The following is a 17,789-nucleotide window of genomic DNA, read 5'->3' on the forward strand; positions in this document are numbered from 1 at the left end:
GGATTCAGTTATAGTTGGCTCAAAAAGGGCTATATAACCACAAAGCTACAACAGCTAGATTCATGAGAGATGAGGGTGTGGCCGCCACCAATAATGAGAGGATGCCATGTGCCGTACGCATACCCCTATTTTCATGCCCATAATTAAGTGAAGGGAGATTATGGGTGGTCTACTTGACTACCTCTACTTATTATAATAACACTACTGAAATCCCAATTTCCAATTGCTCCATGAATATCTAACAAATCCCTCCGAGAATCTCTGGCATGTGCAACATATATACTATTCATGATCTTGTGGTCTTGTATTAAGAGGAGATTAAAGACGTGTGGCTGATCATGGGGATGGGGTGGGTTGGGAACCCTGCAATCCAAATAATATGGCAGAGTTCATTTAACCTTTTAATGTTAGCCATTAACTACAAAACCTTTATGGGAATTAGATAAGCGTGGAGGGCATCTACACCTTAGGAAATGGGAGGGATTCCGGGAGATGAGTCCACATGGGAATCCAAACTAGCCAAACCAAAAGGAACGCAAAATGAGGAGAGCGAGGGTGGTATGAATTAGTGTTAGTGATGCTCCATTTGGAAGATAGTATTAATTAGGAAATGGGTTTGTGATGGTGTTGAGAGAGGGTGTGGTTGGTGTTAATGTCATTTGGATTACAAAGTCTTAGGTGTGATGTTTGTTTTTTTTATTTTTTGTTGAAGCAATTTATTTTCAAATTTTAGGTAGTTTATTTTTCTAAATTTTCATAATTTATTATAAATTTTTTATTAAATAAAAAAAATATATGTAGCTTTTTCTAAATATAAAAAATAATATATTGGTTTTTTTTTACTTTTTAATACTTAATAAAAATAAAATACTATAAAAAGAAACAATCTAATATTTAGCATTATTAAGTATTAAGGTTCTATTTAGAATTAAGTAAAAAAATAAACACCATCGTTTCATTTTGCAGAAAATGGATTTGTGACGGTGTTGAGAGAGGGTGTGGTTGGTGTGGCTATCATTTGTGTTATAAAGTCATTTGTTTGATTGTTAAGTGAGGAGGCAGCAAGTAGCAAGCATGTGTAGCATGAGCCTGTTAGCTATCACCTTATTTTGAAATTTAATATAAATTTTATAAATTTTTTAGGAGATGCACAAAAAAAACAAACATTCATGTTTTGATTAGACAATTCAAATATGGTTAGTTGAGAGAGAGAGAGAGAGAGAGAGAGAGTGGCAGATTGAGTAGAGGCAGTGGTGGTAAGACACAAGGTTGGCACACCTACCGCAGGGCCGCTGGCATATCTGACTCTTTGGAGGGAGGGAGAGGATGCCAGAATGGAGGTGGTCAATAATTATGGGGACATTGGTTGATGGGAATTGACTTTTCCTCGTTATATGTTTATATCAAATTGTGATTATTAGAATGGAGAAAGGAGGAGGAGGAAGGAGATGGTGGAGGTGCCGCACCTCCCTTTACCCAACCAACAAAATGGTGTTGCCATGATGGAAGCTTGCTCATGAACATGTTATCAAGGTGGCTTTTATTTTTTATTTTTGTCTTCAATCTAAATGCACTTCAATTTAATTTAATTGAAGTCTAAATAATATTTAATAGCATTAAGAATTAAATTATTTGTTTCTCTACCAGCTTGTTTTAAGGCTAAAATCATTTATTTTTTAATCATCATTTTGTCTTAATGATGAAAATTTAAACACTCTGTTTCTTAACGTCTCAAACCTTCACAAGTAGATGGTAATCATCATGCATGTCATCTCATATTCTACGGCTAATAAGAGAGGAAGGAAACGCTCTCTTGGGTTTTGACTTGAGGTCATGTCTTCAATGTTATTTTGTTTTGTTGGGTGGTTTTTGACAAACGAAAATAAAACAAATAAATGTATCTGAAAGTCCAACTCGCATGATGGATGTGAATAAAGAATCGCAACTTGGAAGTTGAATAGTGTAAATAATATATGTTTATGAGGAAGAGTGGCTGGTTGATTTGTCATATATCCCTTCCCAGGTGATTTTCAGATATCAAGCTCATAAACCCACCCAAAAGAGAAGGTTTAAATTTTCGAACAGTTTGTTTCCCAGGAAAGGCAACAATTTTTCTGGCTTACCAAAGGGAGAAATAGATGAACAACATGCAACAGAGCAGGACTAGGCAGGATTCCGGCCCAGACAACTTCTGTGAAGAAACTGTCAATATGATGAATGGATTATGAACCTTTTTTTAAGGGAGAAAAAAAAAAGGCTATAAAAATCAACGTATTTGGAAAAAAAGAATGCAAGTAAAAAAAAAATCCAGCTGGACATTTTTAATAACTCAAAACTAGATACACTGTTTATAATTTAAAATTACAACACAAAGCAGATCCCCTCCCGGATCCCCCAATGTACACAAATAACTCATCCCCTGTAAAATCTAGTCCCAAAACGTCCCATCCTGTGTAAGAAGAAACACAAGTTTTTCAAACTCCTATTTTACCATTTGAGCCCCTGGGACTTAATACATATATATATATATATTGGATCACAACAAAAAAGACAATCTCCCCACCCAGGAGAAAGCTGTCCCATGGTCCTCACAATGTCATGATGCCCATCATACCTACTAAAATCCCTGTCTATCAAAGCCCAACCCATTTCACCCATCTGAACACTCGCCCAACTCTGAAGGGCAACTCGTAATCTTTAGCAACAGCTGGCTCCCTCCTTGCAGCCTCTGGTTCAGACCATACATAAACCCCACGTTCTTGCCGACTGCCAGGCACTGTGTTATCTAGGATCACAGCTACCAGGAATGCAATTACCATGTGAAATGACAATAATGTGTTCATAACATAGTTTACCTGCAAAGCAAACAGAATAAAGTAAATTTTGAATTTTCATTAGCAGAACTTATCTTGCCTGCACAGAAAAAAAATACAAGTCTCCTGTAGCGGTTGGACCATGGGATCCGCTAGAGTGGCACTTTGGTAAAAATGGAGAGGGCCAAAATTAAATTGTTTGTAGCTCAAAGATATGAAGTGCCAAACGAAAACCATCTATTGTTAAACCATTTTTTCCCAGGCAGCTCCACAAATCTAGCCATCTACTAGCCATATGTATATATATATATATATAAGGTAATAATTATCAAATAAAATCCCCAAAAGTCTATCTAGAAATAATGCAGCAAAAGAAAACGACCTAAGCTGACTAAAAAAAATTCTTTATAAGAACTTTTAGTTTGGTCACATCATTTTTGGTTCTCATTTGATAAATAGCATGAAATTAAGCAACCAAGACAAGTTATTGATTATTGAAGGGTCAAGGAGATGTTTACCCCTCCATAGTTGCTGCGAAAAGGTCCATGAGAAGCCACAATGTATGGTTGAAAGTAACTTGGAACCGACAAATTGGAATTTGGAGAGATGCCATATTGCTGAAAGTAGGCTGGGATTGAAAGGGAGAAAAACAAAGACAGGCCAACTATGATAATATTCCTGGAGCTTCCGGCCTCACTGTAACGTAAATTTGACAACCCCAATGCTGCAAGCATTGCCCACATGAAGCACAGGAGAGCAGCAACCATGACTTCAGGAATTGAAGCAATAAACCCTCCAACTTTACCTGTGAACATGATTGAAATGAGATTAGGCCTTGAAGGGCAATAAATTAAAGGATAGCAGAGAAGTAGAGACCTCCATACCTTTATGAAGTCAATGAAAGGCATACTAAGATGGTATGCATCAAAGTGTCCAATTTCATGTCATCATGCTAAAAATCCTATAGAATATATGTTGATTCTTTTCTATTTTTGTTGTTTCCCAATTTACCTAGCACCTATACTGGTTTTAGATGTCCACCCCACCTGAGTGAAACAATACTTGATTGCATATTTTTGGCATCAATCTAAGACTGGATGTTGGTAGGTACTGTAGGTTATATCAACAGTAACATCTAACCAACTGAAAGTGGAATGTATTTGTCATACAGTCATCTCATCAAATATATTCAGTTAAAAATGAAAAATAATAGTCAAAATGACACTGCTTTGCCATGAACTTGAAGAAAGAAGAGAGAGTGAATAAGAGAGAGAAAGAGAGATAGACAAGGTACACCTCTTCAACAAGGCAATCCTTGGCAAATGAGGTGGCACAGCTGGGGAGTAACTGCACCTTGGGCCTAGGTGTGCCAAAGGTGTGCCTTTAACAACCACCTTATTAATCATAAATGGTTGACTAGCTGTTGAGTGTCTGACAAGTTTGTTTATATTTTCGTAACTTTCATATAAAACCTTACATTATGTTATTTGAATGTGGGTGTTATTGGAGCCAAAATGAAGGAAGAATGACTTAGCATTGCCATTATAGTTCAGATTGAGACCTTCTTGGCAAACCAGAGGCTATTACACCATATAATTTGGCTTGAAATCTTCTCAGTGAACCTTACATCAATTTTTTAAGAGCAATTAAAATGTGTATTTCCAGAAAAGGAAAGTCCTTATCATCATATGCTGACTATTTATTCCTACTAAGGATTCCTCACAAATGGACAATCATCCTAGACATTTTGTCTGCAATTTTTTCAATTAAAAAGAAAAGAAAACAAAGTAATACTGAAGGTTCATTTCACTGGCAATAAAATGCAGTCCCAAGAACTGCAGCCTTGTGGGACTGGCAATTTCAAGAATTTTAGAGCAGTAATTTCAAAAGATGTGTTTGATATGGGCTCTATCCAGGTTGCAAAACAATTCTTTCTTGGAAAGTTCTTCAAGAACTTCACCAAAAAAATACATCATTCATGGAAATTACTAGGCCTATGCATACAAAATCATAATTCATATGCCCAGGTGAACAGAAAGAAAATAAAACCTGCCCTTCATGAACAAAAAAAAGCCAAAATATTTCTATATTTAATATTTTATATGCTCATCAATAGAATATGAAAATAGGTGCTTTATAAACACTTACCTACAAGGGATAGCGCTATCAAAACGCATGCACCAAACTCAACTGCCCTGCGGCTTCCCATTTTAGTCACAGCAATAGTGTGCACATTTTCAGTTAGAGTCGTGGACCCAGTTCCTGTACCCCAGAGACCAGCCAAGACACTAGAAATACCTTCAAGACCAATGCCACGACTAAGAACACCTGGGGTTGGAGGCCTGGATGCCACCAGTAACGATGATGCATGATAGGAGCCCACCTAAGGTAAAAAAAGAAAGAAAGAAAGAAAAATGGAAAAAGAAACAATCAGGAAGGGATTTTTTTTTCCTTGACTATCTATTTGATAAGAACAAATGGGAATTTGATTAATTGTACAAGATTGCTTAATAAGTCGATCACAAAGCTTCATACAGCAAAAAATGCAACTAAAAAAGATTAAAAGGAAAATGATAGTTCTATTAAATCTGAAGAAAAAAGTCAACATTTCTTACACCTACTGCATGAAATATTAACATCAAACTCATTCAATTCACTTGTTTCAAGAAATGGAGTCTTTACGCTGCACACTTGTTGATAGATCTCCCAGCAGAAAAACAATCAATATGCAAATACCAAAGAATGCCATACAGTTACTAATTTTTTAACACTTATGTCTGTCAATGCCCATCCAAAAAAAAAAATCAATTATGTCTATAAAAAAAAAAATTAAGAATAATGTCCTTTTATAGGGAAAAAAAAAAAAAACAAAGCACTTGGCACATTCATATGGCAAATGAGTCCGTGATAAGCAAACTGCTAGGTCAATGTCCTAATGCAATTAGTAGGCAATGGCTTCCAGAACATGGATGAGAGTGGACAAGTTGGTCTAGTATGACTCACAATTTAGAAAAGTGGAGATGAGACGATGAAGTTGGTAGATACAATACCACAAAGAGAGTCAGCATAGCATCTGTCCAAGAAACTAAGCAGATGGGATTGTGCGTCCTGGGGGGGCTGGGGGGTGGGGGGGTGATGATGGGAGAAGATTGAACATGTGAAAAGAAACATTAATACACACATTGATGCACAGAACAAAATTTAAAAAACAAGAAGAATGAAGGGTGTATAGAAAGCAACTGGTCATGCCATGGTGCACGTAAGTCAAGCCATGGTGCACGTAAGGCACTTAAACTTCAAAGGTTAAAAATTAACAACCAGTTATATAAGTCAAACCCATTTAAATCTGATGCAATGGTGGGCTAATTAAAATTTTCAGCATGATGGTAGGAACAATTACCAATAAACATTTATAGGAAGTAAGTTATAAACATTGAAAAGATATGAGCAACAAGTGAGTTCATTTTTGGCCCAGTAGGACAAGATGGAAACATTAGAGAATTCTAAAAAGGATTGATTGAATTAGTCCAAAGAATCAGTGTTAATTTGAAAAGGTTAATTGAAGGGGTTTAAACTGCCACATAAGTAAAGGTAGTAAAAGATAAGCATATAGGAGATATGAGTTTTGAGGAAAGGAATGGGACAAAAGATGCCATTTTAAAATCTGAAAATGTATATGGTCTTATAATACCAAAAATTCAAAAAACATACAAACAGCTAGTGACCTTCAAAAGTGAAACAACCAGAAGAAACATCAAATATGTAAGGATTTTAAAGTAATTAAAAGAAGGATGCCACATAAGAAGAGATATAAGAAAAAAAGAACAGAATATAACCCAAGCAAAACTGGAAGGAGAAACTTAACATCATTCACAGAGAATTGGTTTCAGAAGAGAAGAAGAATACTAATATGGGAAACTAAGGTTACAATACTAGAAGTGAAAAGGTTGCTAGTGTTAAAAATCAGTAAAAGAGATCCAATGAGAATCAAAAGGAAATTGTTTGTCTTCTGAAGCAAGCTGCTTTTACTGTGAATGTTTAAGTGACTGTTACTTGAAGTGTGTACATCTAGTTGGGTTGCTGTTTCCAAGAAATTTGCTCAAAACTTCCACATGGACACCATTTGCAAAGAAGAGCTTTATTCATCAAAGAGAGCAAACAAACACCTAGCCCACTTTTCTCCTTTGCCCTACAAATGGATGACCACTTCACTAAGTGAGGCTTGTTCTCTAAGGCTCCTCCTCCCCAAAGAAAGTCCTTTGAATTTTCTCTAATCTCATTCTGATTGGTCTTGGGACGGTGAACAAAAACATGAAGTAAATTGGTAAGCTAGAAAGAGTACTACAGATTAGCATAATCTGTTCCCCTTTTAGAAATATACCGTCTCTTCCATAAAGAGAATCTTTTGCGAAACCACTCCTCAACTCCATCCCAAACTGCTTCTGACTTGTAAGAGGCCCCGAAAGGAAGTCCTAAGGGAATTTCATCATGAATTTCATGCCACTTCTAGGGGAACTTCAGGAAAAGATATTATTTGTGATTTTTTTAACTAATCTAGATAGCCAGAAACTTATTAGAACTTAGAGATCATTAGGGGTAATTAAGAATTTTATGAATATTATAAATGACTAATTTTCTAATGAAAAAAAGCTTTTGTTTCAAATTGATTTAATCCAGGTTTGAGTTTGTATACAGGTCAATATAGATAGGATCTCTCACTGAGATGTTGTGTAGGATGAATGCTAGAATAATTAATAGGCTAGGAATTGTATCTATTTACACTAGCATTTTTAACAAGGACTACAAAGTCTTTTAAGAGTGTAAGAGCATTTGATACTAGAGTCTCTCAGATTCTTCATACAAGAGAACATTTCTCACGAGTGACTGTTCTTTGTTCCTCTAAACTTCCATATTTTTCCCTCCTCCAGTCTTCTTCAATCTTATATTTTTTCCCTTCTGTTTCTTACCTGTAAATTGATTAAAAGCACAATAACCGTCAAATAATAAGATCACTTCTACTTCAGATAACCAGACAAATCCTTCAGTTCCTTTTACATGTGTATGTCTGTGTCAGAGAAATCCTCAGCTCTTATTCCATCACTACAGACATGATATAGTGTTCTTACACTCCATAGAAATTTAGAAACCCTACAACCTTTCAAATATCTAATAATTTGTAACTCATTTCAGTAAATCAAATAAGATATGAACATTCAAGAGATTAAATATAACAAATGGAAGCAAACTTACTGAGTCCACTGATGAGATTACAGAAACCACACACATGACAATGGCCATTTTCCAGTGGAAGACAGGTGTACCCCATTGTAATGGATAAGGAAACCTAAACCACGGAGAAGATTTTAAAGCATGGGAAGTGTCAACTCGACAGTGCTTCATCCTGGAAACATGCTTTCTGCAGTGCTCGGATATCATATTAGAGGCTGGTACATTTACATCACAACCTTTGTAGTTATAAACTCCTGCCTCAGTCAGAAGGAAAGCAGTGGCCCACGTGATTGCCAGACCCAAAGGAACCTGACACCAAAATATAGGCAAATTATACTCAAAGAAGGTACAGTTGGCATAACAAGATATATGCTCAAAAATCAACAACAATGACACAATGATAAAATGTGGATTTGTAAACAATAAACATACCGCATAAATTAGAAATACACGATGACCCATAACTGATATCTTGCGAAGGTACTGCAGGCAATATGGAGATGGATGTATTAGAAACTTTATGTTACAATCATACAGAAATATGAAATATTGCAGCTTTTCAGCAGTGATAACAAATAAACTATGATGACATAACAGAAGAAAGAAAAACAAAAAATTGAAAACTGAATCTGAGGAAGCTTGAGCTTACAAGAGAAAAAATTATAACCAATAAGATCTGCACTGCACCAATCTCAAGACAAGTACCAACTTGTGGAAAACCATAACTATAAAAGGAAAGTCCAACAGCAGCAATAGTTGGGGACACAACCACAGGATTAATCAACCTGAAAAGGATGCAAATGAACAGAAGATGAGATGATGGGTATATGCACCATAAGCATATCACTTGGTGCAATAAAATGAAAGAGAATCAACTGAAGGCCATGGACGGCTAAGATATTCTAAATTGACTCTGAGAACAATACTTTTTATATTTACTCCTGTGTAGCATCATTTGTCTGCTGCATGCACAACTATGACAACCAATGAAGGATTCCAAAACAGAAATGGAGCACCCAAATCTTCAAAAGGTAGATGTTACTCGCAGGGGGTGGGGGGAAATCAAACCAAGACCAAAAATAAACAAGGATACAAATTTAAATTATACAATGTCACCAAAAGCATTCCAAGCATGGTTCAAAGTATCAGCCGATACCGATACATACCAGCGGTGTCATATTCATCTTGGTCATGGTCTCGACAAGTCTGATACCTGAGTTGGTATCATTTGGTTTAACAATAACACAGTTTCAATTCAATTATGAATCACTTGCCAATCTCACAATACAACTCAAAAATACAACACAAAAAGATTGATTCATTTTCAAAATAATTATTTTCACCAACAACCTTTTATCATTTTTATTTTTTATTTTGAAGATATTCCATTATTAAATATTAGCACTTTGTGTTAAAAATGAATATGGAATATGGTGGTGTTTAAATTTTCATAGTTCGTAACATTATTCATAAACTAATGCTAAGAAGCTTTTATAATTATTTAGATCATGTTAAATGTGATGTCAATTTTTTAAGTTCATCTACTAATATTATTTTTTTGATAGGATCATCTACTTATATTATTTTATCTAAAATTTCCATTAGTCCTTTAGAGTTTTTTAACTAATATATTATGAGTATCACCTGATACCAATCCTAGATACCGAGATTGATGCACCTCATGACTTACTAAGTTTTGAACCACAATTCCAAGGAATAATAAAATTCGTATAATTTTTTTATATGGTTGAATTATTCAAATGAAGAGTATGAATATTTCAACTTTTTAATGGGAAAGACCGGCAAACAACTTACAACAATATATATATATATATATATATATATATATATATGTACATGTATGTATGTATGTATGTATTTATTTTTAAAAGTCAACTTTTCAGTAATAAAGCACTAAAGCAAGTTAATTTCCCATCCAATCTACTTAAGCTTTCTAGTCTTTAAACCTTCACTTGGACAATGGAATCACAAGCATTTGATGATAACATGATAAATAATCAACCATGGACATCACTGAAGACGCAGAAATCCATACCTTAAGAGTACTGACATCAGTCCACTATATCCCAATATTGTTTGAAAAGCTGAAGCTATGATTACTGCTCCCTGTAGCTCCTTCATAATATGCTTGAAATTCTGAAATTCAAATGATGTATTGTAAATCTCATTAACTATTAAAACACAATAATAAACAACTTCACCAAAAATTAAAGCTATCTTTGCCTATTAATACATTAGATAATTATATTGGGGATAGCATTTTTTTATTTATTTATTTTTTTGAGAGAGGGGGGAAAGAGGAATTAGGAAAAGCAAAAATAATAAACTTTGGACGCACTCGTCCATCACATTCACTTCCTTGCCAAAAAGAAGAAACCTCAATTCCAACCAAAAGAGGAAAAAAACAAAGAAAAAAACAAAAAAGGCAAACATAACAAAGTACAAAATTAACAGCTTTTTTTATATAATTTACCATAAAAATTATTAGAAAGTTGTCATGTAAAAAGTATTCTTCCCAAACTTGCTTGACTGTGTTACAATTTCATACTTATCCAATGGTACAAGTCCATTTAAACCATACTCCTAATGGATGAGGAACCAATCCAACATCAAAAAGAAAGGTAAGATTCCAACAAGTATCCTCCTCTGGCCTACCATTTTTTTGTCCTGTTTGATTCTTCTATCTTCATGCAATTACATTTTAAACTAATCCAGCATTTTTTATACCTGAAAGACCTTCTAAGTTTCTGTTTTGTTCATAAGTCCAACAAAATCTTCTGTTAAACTTCAGCAAGCCATTTGTTTTAAACCTTAATCCTTTCAAACCATTTAACAGCTAAAAACCTAAAAATTAGTTATAGTCCAATTATTGTCTGCCATTGCATAATGCTTTAGGTAAAATGGTTGCTTTTTTTATTAACATGCGTTGCATATTCAGGAAATAGTGTTACACTCAAGCAACAAAAAATGCAAAGAAGCAACAGACACGTGTAGAAGACTCAACCAATTTAAGGATGGTGTTGAGATGTCCCCCCCAAAAAATATCAAACACTTCATTTTATGAAAGGAGGTTCACTTGGAGGGATGAAGCAGTGAGTAAAAAGGGACAATTAAAATCTTCATCATGAGTTGACATCAGACTTAACCATCATCCTCATCCTTCCTCACAATAACAAAGATATTAAGAAACGTTTAACTTCCCCTCCCATTGAAATCATGTGCAACTGAGACCACTATCACATTCAATTGCTGAGGCACATACCTAAATTTCTAGATAGAGTAGCAAAAATGCAATATCAAAGAGCACATAAATTTTGATAACATATTCCAAAGGCTCAACCAAGTCTCTACAAATTATATCAAGTGTGTATCTTTCAAATTACAATATTTTCAGTGAAGGAGGCATATAGGTTTAAAAAAAAAATTAAAAACAGTGGGGCCCACAGGCAAAACCATTTCCCACCATGCCACCACACAATAAGAGTCCATTTCCAGTTGCAAACAGCTACTCTACCAAACTTATGTTGTTCAAGTACCACATGGAACTATTGAAATTTGAAAGAATAAGAAATCCATTTTCTGACAAACCACCATATTGAAACATTTAGTGCTGATAATCTTCAGCTGCTCTTGACTACAGCAAAATCAGTAAGTGAAATATCTAAGATGACCGACAACCAAAGAAAAGCCAAAGATGAGAGTAAGCAAATTTCCTTTTTTTTTTCTAATAGGCAGAGAAAGGTATGTATAGTGTAATATAAAAAAAAAGTACACAGGAGTACACAAGGCACCTAAACAAAAGAAGGCCCCGAAAGCAAAGCCACAAAAAACCACCCTCACTCTCAAGGAGAGCCCACCCAATCTACAAAATCAATCGAAGGCATCAAGCCTCTTCTTATGCACATGCTAATCCAAGCTAAAAGACTGCAAAAGGAATGAAAGTTAGAACTTTTGGTCAATTTTTTCCTCGTTTTCAAATGCTCTTCAATTTCATTCCTGCCAAATTGTCAAAAAATGCCAAGAGAAGCAGCTCTCCACATCTACCTTCTTTCCCTTCCTATAAAGGAGTAATGCCAACTTAACAAAATTTCTTTAACCGAAGAGGGGATCCCCCAAACTACACCGAATAAGGAGAACAACATATGCCATAGAATCCTTATCTTGATATAGTGAATTAGAATATGATTAATAGAGTCTCCCTCAAGTTTACATAGAAAACATCTATTTTCCAGTTGCTATCCTCTTTTCTAGGGCTGATATGATGTCAAAAATTTTCCCTAATTAGCTTTTCAAGCAAAAAAGCTCACTTTGGGTGGGATCCATGTATTCCAAATGATGTCCATCGGAAAGGGGATTGACCTCACTAGTTCCAAAACCGAATAGAAAAATGTAACTAGAAAACACACCTTTCTTAGCATCCTTCCAGATCACCCTGTTGTTCTCTTGTCTCCTAATTGACTTCACCAGAAATCAAGAGAAAAAAGTCTCGACAATGTCCAGTTCCCAATTGTTAAGTGCCTAGAGAAGCATTGATCCTCCCATCAACCTATCACCAAAGCTCCTTAGACAAAGCCATTGCATACAAGGAGGGGAAGCAAAAAGGCTCCTTGCTACATTATCTGTTCTTCCAAACCTTGACTCTCCCACCATTACCTACTTCAAAGGAGACACTATTAAATAAAAGATTCCATCCCTTCCTTATAGCTTTCCATACTCCAACATTATAACCATCTCTCACTTGACAAGAATATCAACTTCTCACACTTCCTCTCTATAACCTACTTCCAAAAAAAGTTCCCCTTCAGAAACATATCTCCAACTTCACTTAACAATGAGAGTCTAATTTGGAAGAGAGAGACTTACTAATGTTGAATCCCTCCTTCCTTCTATCCAAGAAAACAACCAACCATCTTACTAAATGAGGCTTTTCTCCAATGTCTCCCCCATCCAAAAAAAGTCCCTTTGAATCTTCTCTACTATCAGTCAAATCTTTCTAGGAATTACAAACAAGGACATGCAATGGGTTGGAAGGCTACACAGCGTACTTCTAATCAACCTAAGACTTCCCCCTTTAGAAATAGCTTGTCTTTTCCACGTCCACAAAACCTCTCCTCCACTACATCTCATACCTAATTGATATAAAAGGGGCACCTGATGGCAAAGCTAAGTAAGTCAATGGAATCTCCCCCACCTTACCAACTCCATCATGAAATCTTATACATCTACAATCCTCCTTAATTGGGATCAATTCACTTTTCTCAAGGTTATCATTTTAAGCCCTAAAATTGCTTCAAACCACATGAGCAACCAACTTAAGTGAACCTTAGATCTTGAGAATCATCACAGAAAAACAAAATATCATCTACAAACAAAAGATGAGACACCTCCACCCCCTCCCCCTCACCCTAAAGCCCGACAAGTAGCTCCCCTCCCTAGCCCCCACCAAAAGGCAACTCAACACCTCCATAGCCAAAACAAATAAGTAGAAAGAGGTTCCCCTTATCTCAACCCCCTCGAGAGCTAAAAAAACCAAAGAGGGTCCCATTGACAAGCACTAAAAACTTTACTATAGAATCCTCTAAAATCAAGCTCTCAAGGTGGCATGAAGCTGATCTAGGCTACAGCCTAAATATGTAGGCTCGATCCATCTATATTTTGGGATGATAGCTTATATTGGGTTGATAGTTTTTTAGGACTCAGGTGGCATGTCAGAAGCATCATCCCTTAAGGCTGTGTGAGGTGCTCTTTGCTTCTCTTAAGGTTTTTTTTTTTTTTCTTGCTTTGCTTTTCTTAAGTTGATAGTTATTTGCTTCTCTTAAGTTGAGCCTACTAAAACTCAAACCAAGGTGTCAACAGAGAACAATAATATTGCTCTTGACATATAATTTGTTCATTCTTACGTATTTTCTATTCCAACATTCAATATTTAAATAACATAACGTGATTTTAGCTGTCTTTCTCAGAAGGAAATGTATCAATAATATGTTTAAAAAAAATTCAGCGTGAGCCTCAGCTGATTTGGATCATTCATATTTCATATTTGGGAGATTCCAAGGATCCAATCAGAGTATCCAACACGCTTACTTTGAGGAAAAAGGAGATAAATTTCAGTTTTCCAATATCACAGAAAAAGTGGAGGGTGCATGGAATTTTTTAGTTTTTTTTTTTTTCATTTTTTCTTTTCATTTCTTTCCTCTTTTTTTTTGGACAGATTGGAGAGGGAATTTGCTTCTTCATCTTCTTCTTCAAATTTCAAAGCAAAGAGCTGTATCTTAGAAGAATGGGACGAATAAATTTGTAGACTAGCTGCAATATGGCATAGGGCAATTACGTATAAGGATAAAGTTAGGGGATTCCTCATCTCCACAAGGTAGCTTAAACAAATCCCAGAAACTGGAGGAAGGAGAGCTGACATCAGATTTCCAAGTTTGGGTTCCTAGTTAAATTTGATGGCAGTTTCAGGTATGATTCTAAAACAATGGCTCCACCCCAGATTTTGTAGCATCCATGACCCACCTAATAAAACATATTTGAAATATAAGATCAACCAAAAAAAAAACAGAACCAACAAAAACAGCCAGAATGTGATTCTTTTTTCGTAACATTGATGATTGAACCCAAAATGGAACACCATAAAGGTCCAGCACTGACAGATTTTATTCAAATGAAATGGCCAAAAACACTAAGCACAAAACAAAATTGACAAGCATTGAAATCAAATATGTCAAGACTTTCTATGCATCCCAAGCTTAAGTTTAAATCTGAACTAGGTAATATTTTTTTGCATTTTTCTTTCTTCTTTTTCTTTTTTTTTTTTTTTTGGGTTCCAAATGAAGACATATGAGGTTTACCTCCAAAATACCATATAACTATTAGTAAAACAAACAAACAAATATTACATTTGTTATTGGTGTTGAACCTAATAAGTAAATGAACTTCTAAATGCCTCATTAGCTCTCCTAAAGAAGTCTGATCCATTGAATGTTTTTCTTTTTACTTTTCAAATGTTTATACATGTGGCAACTTATCAGATTAGAGTTCCAATCTATATATTGGATCTTTCTTTCCCAACTAAGTTTTCCTATTGGCCCTTGTCCTATAAGCATTTTATTTTATTGCTTATGAGATATGAAAAAAAGTACTCAACCAGTATATTAAATTAAAAGACAAACAAGAGGATATATAGTTTTCTTATTGCCCCTTGCCCCATAAACATTTGATTTTATTGCTCATGAGATATAAAAAAAAGTACCTAACCAGTATATTTTTTGATAGATAAGTGCCTAGCCAGTATATTAAATTAACAGACCAATAAGAGGACATTTTCTTTATTAATGCATTGTGTAAAGGTCAATTGCTACAAAGAATCAAGAAGGATTGGTACCTATGCTCTAACTGGAGAAGTGACAAATGAAGAGTCTAGGAAGCGATGAGGATTCCCTAAGTGCAGTTGTACTTTAAGCATTTAACCATGACCTAGAGGACTAATGAATGCCAAAAGGAGATAGAACCAAAAGGGAGAGAATAATTCATATATAATCATGTTATAGAGTCACACAATATGATAGAGAGAGAGAGAGAGAGAGGGAGAGGGAGGGAGAGGGAGAGAGGGAATATATTTTCCTCTTTATGATCATTCTTGACAATTACCAATGGCACTGGTAGAATCCATTTTTTATCTTTAGAAGAACAGAACTAGTAAGACTTCAAATTAGGCGATCGATCAGCATCATTAAACAAATGGCCACATTTAACTCATAGTTTTTCAGAATTCCTTCCAGACAATAAGAGGCAAACAAGAAACTGCTGTCCATGATATTAAAGGCCAATAGCAGGCAGCATGCCTCTAGATATCATTGAAGTACACTAAATTGTACATGATACAACTAGACAAATATATGAATTTATATTATCAAATGGCATATCTCATATCAGTCCACCAGATAGAAACAAATGCTAAAAGTCCATATTGCATGATATAACAATACTACATTTTTGCCATATAACTCAAGGAATGGATAGGATCACATAGTAACCAACCAGCAAAAGGACAATACACTATCTCATGAATGTAGCCACATAAATACATATATCACTAGAAACATACATTTCCATTCAATCCTTGGAACTCAGGAGAGTTGATTATCGCAAGAGCTGGAGCCAAATAAACAAAAGAAGGACCCTGTATCAAGGGCAACCTCGTGCCAAATGATGTATGCAAGAGAGTTGTCACTCCTGACACAAAGAGCACAGTGGAGACCACCATCGCAGTATCCTCCTACACCCACTATCTTCAATTAGATCAAGCAAATCTACAACTTACAGCATTCAATCTAAACAAATATGAAGTACAATCAGTCAGAAGAAATATATTAGAAATACTTACATGATCACCACCCATTGCCGGAACTATGACTAGTGGAATTAGAATCAAGGAACCCAATATCGAAACATAATGCTGGAACCCATATAAACCAATTGGAACTGAAACATTTTGTCTAAGTATCAGTAAACCATTTCAAATTATAGACAAATTAATGCTAAATTAGAGTTCTGCTTACTCTAAAAACATCAAATAATCAAGCATAACTACATGAAACTCACCTAAACCAGGTGTATCCCTAAGTTCATACTTCATATGCGAGTGCCGAGCCACAAACCCATCATCGTCAACTGTTTGTGGCAGTACATCGACCGCTTCATCACTTCGAGCCGGTCTTCGAGGCTGCGGCTCGGCCGGTGCCGCCGGAGCCTGCCCGTTTGGACCCAGTGCCGAACTCTTAGGCACCGGAGCGCCATCTGAGTTCCGCCTCTTTTTCACCGTCTGAGTCTTCTCTGACGGCACCGGAACCTTCTCTCCCTCCGGCAGGCCATTAGCCACTGGAGCCGCTGGAACCGCTGGAGCCGCTGGAGCCGCCGGAGCCGCAGGAGCCGCAGGAGGCGGCCTAACCCGGCCCAATTCAAGATCCACATTGGAATCAGGCTCTTTAGGCTTGGGTGGGACGACAATCTGACCGGAGTCACTTGCATTGGTCTCGCCGGAGAACTTGGGACGGAAGCCAGTTTTCTTGGCCCAGGAGGGCGGCGGCATTGCGGTGGAGTCTGGCGCCGGCGGCCATGGACCAGGACGTGGCCGCTTGGTGGGGTCGGAGTTCGCCATTTGGGTTCCCACTATAGATGCATCGCTAGCGAAGAAACGAAGAAATGCTTGTAGATCTGATCTCTGACTAGGGTTTCTAAATTTCTGAACGAACCACAATCGATGGAGTGCTGAGTCCTGGAAGCGGAAACCTAGGGCTAGAGAGAGAAAGAGAGAGAGAGTTTGTAGAGTGACTGCAAGTCTACTAGCGGTGATGTCTGGCGAGTGATGAGTGCAAAGTGAGAGACAGAGCGTGGAGACTTGAAGACTGGAGAGGCGAAACCGCGTTTATTTCTCTTGCTTGGTAATCGGATGATGTAATGGAAGATTGAAAATGGTTGGGCTTTGATTCAACTTTCTGGGCCCCCATTATTTCTATTTTAATTACCCCGTTTTCCCCTTTTTTATTTTTTTAAACTAAATTAAATACCATATTTATTTTCTTCCAGGTTTATAATTTTTGCCTTGATACAAATAAATAAACATATTTTACCTTTTTCCCTTATCTTGTTGGACACACTCTTTGAATTTTGAGCAACAACCGCAACCCAAATCAATAAACTATTCCAACCATCAAAATCATGTCC

At 36.2% G+C, this 17,789-nt stretch overlaps 1 protein-coding gene and 1 long non-coding RNA gene across 2 annotated transcripts; one reads left to right on the forward strand and one right to left on the reverse strand.

The window, feature by feature from the left end:
- Window positions 1-1,237: 1,237 nt before the first annotated feature.
- On the forward strand, window positions 1,238-2,335 carry LOC132253965 (uncharacterized). The gene is made up of 2 exons (XR_009465907.1): window positions 1,238-1,533; window positions 2,024-2,335. It is a non-coding gene; the product is annotated as an uncharacterized LOC132253965 (long non-coding RNA).
- Window positions 2,296-17,518, reverse strand: LOC100244893 (nucleobase-ascorbate transporter 12). The gene is made up of 10 exons (XM_002268501.5): window positions 16,668-17,518; window positions 16,450-16,547; window positions 16,171-16,341; window positions 10,099-10,199; window positions 8,692-8,827; window positions 8,475-8,525; window positions 8,064-8,351; window positions 4,962-5,196; window positions 3,332-3,618; window positions 2,296-2,855 (listed from the first exon to the last, which is right to left on the reverse strand). The coding sequence occupies exons 1-10, from the start codon at window positions 17,221-17,223 to the stop codon at window positions 2,634-2,636; spliced, it is 2,145 nt and encodes a 714-aa protein (XP_002268537.2). The 5' UTR covers window positions 17,224-17,518; the 3' UTR covers window positions 2,296-2,633.
- Between the last annotated feature and the right edge of the window lie 271 nt (window positions 17,519-17,789).

This window comes from Vitis vinifera, chromosome 6, assembly GCF_030704535.1.
Source record: "Vitis vinifera cultivar Pinot Noir 40024 chromosome 6, ASM3070453v1".
Taxonomy (NCBI): domain Eukaryota; kingdom Viridiplantae; phylum Streptophyta; class Magnoliopsida; order Vitales; family Vitaceae; genus Vitis; species Vitis vinifera.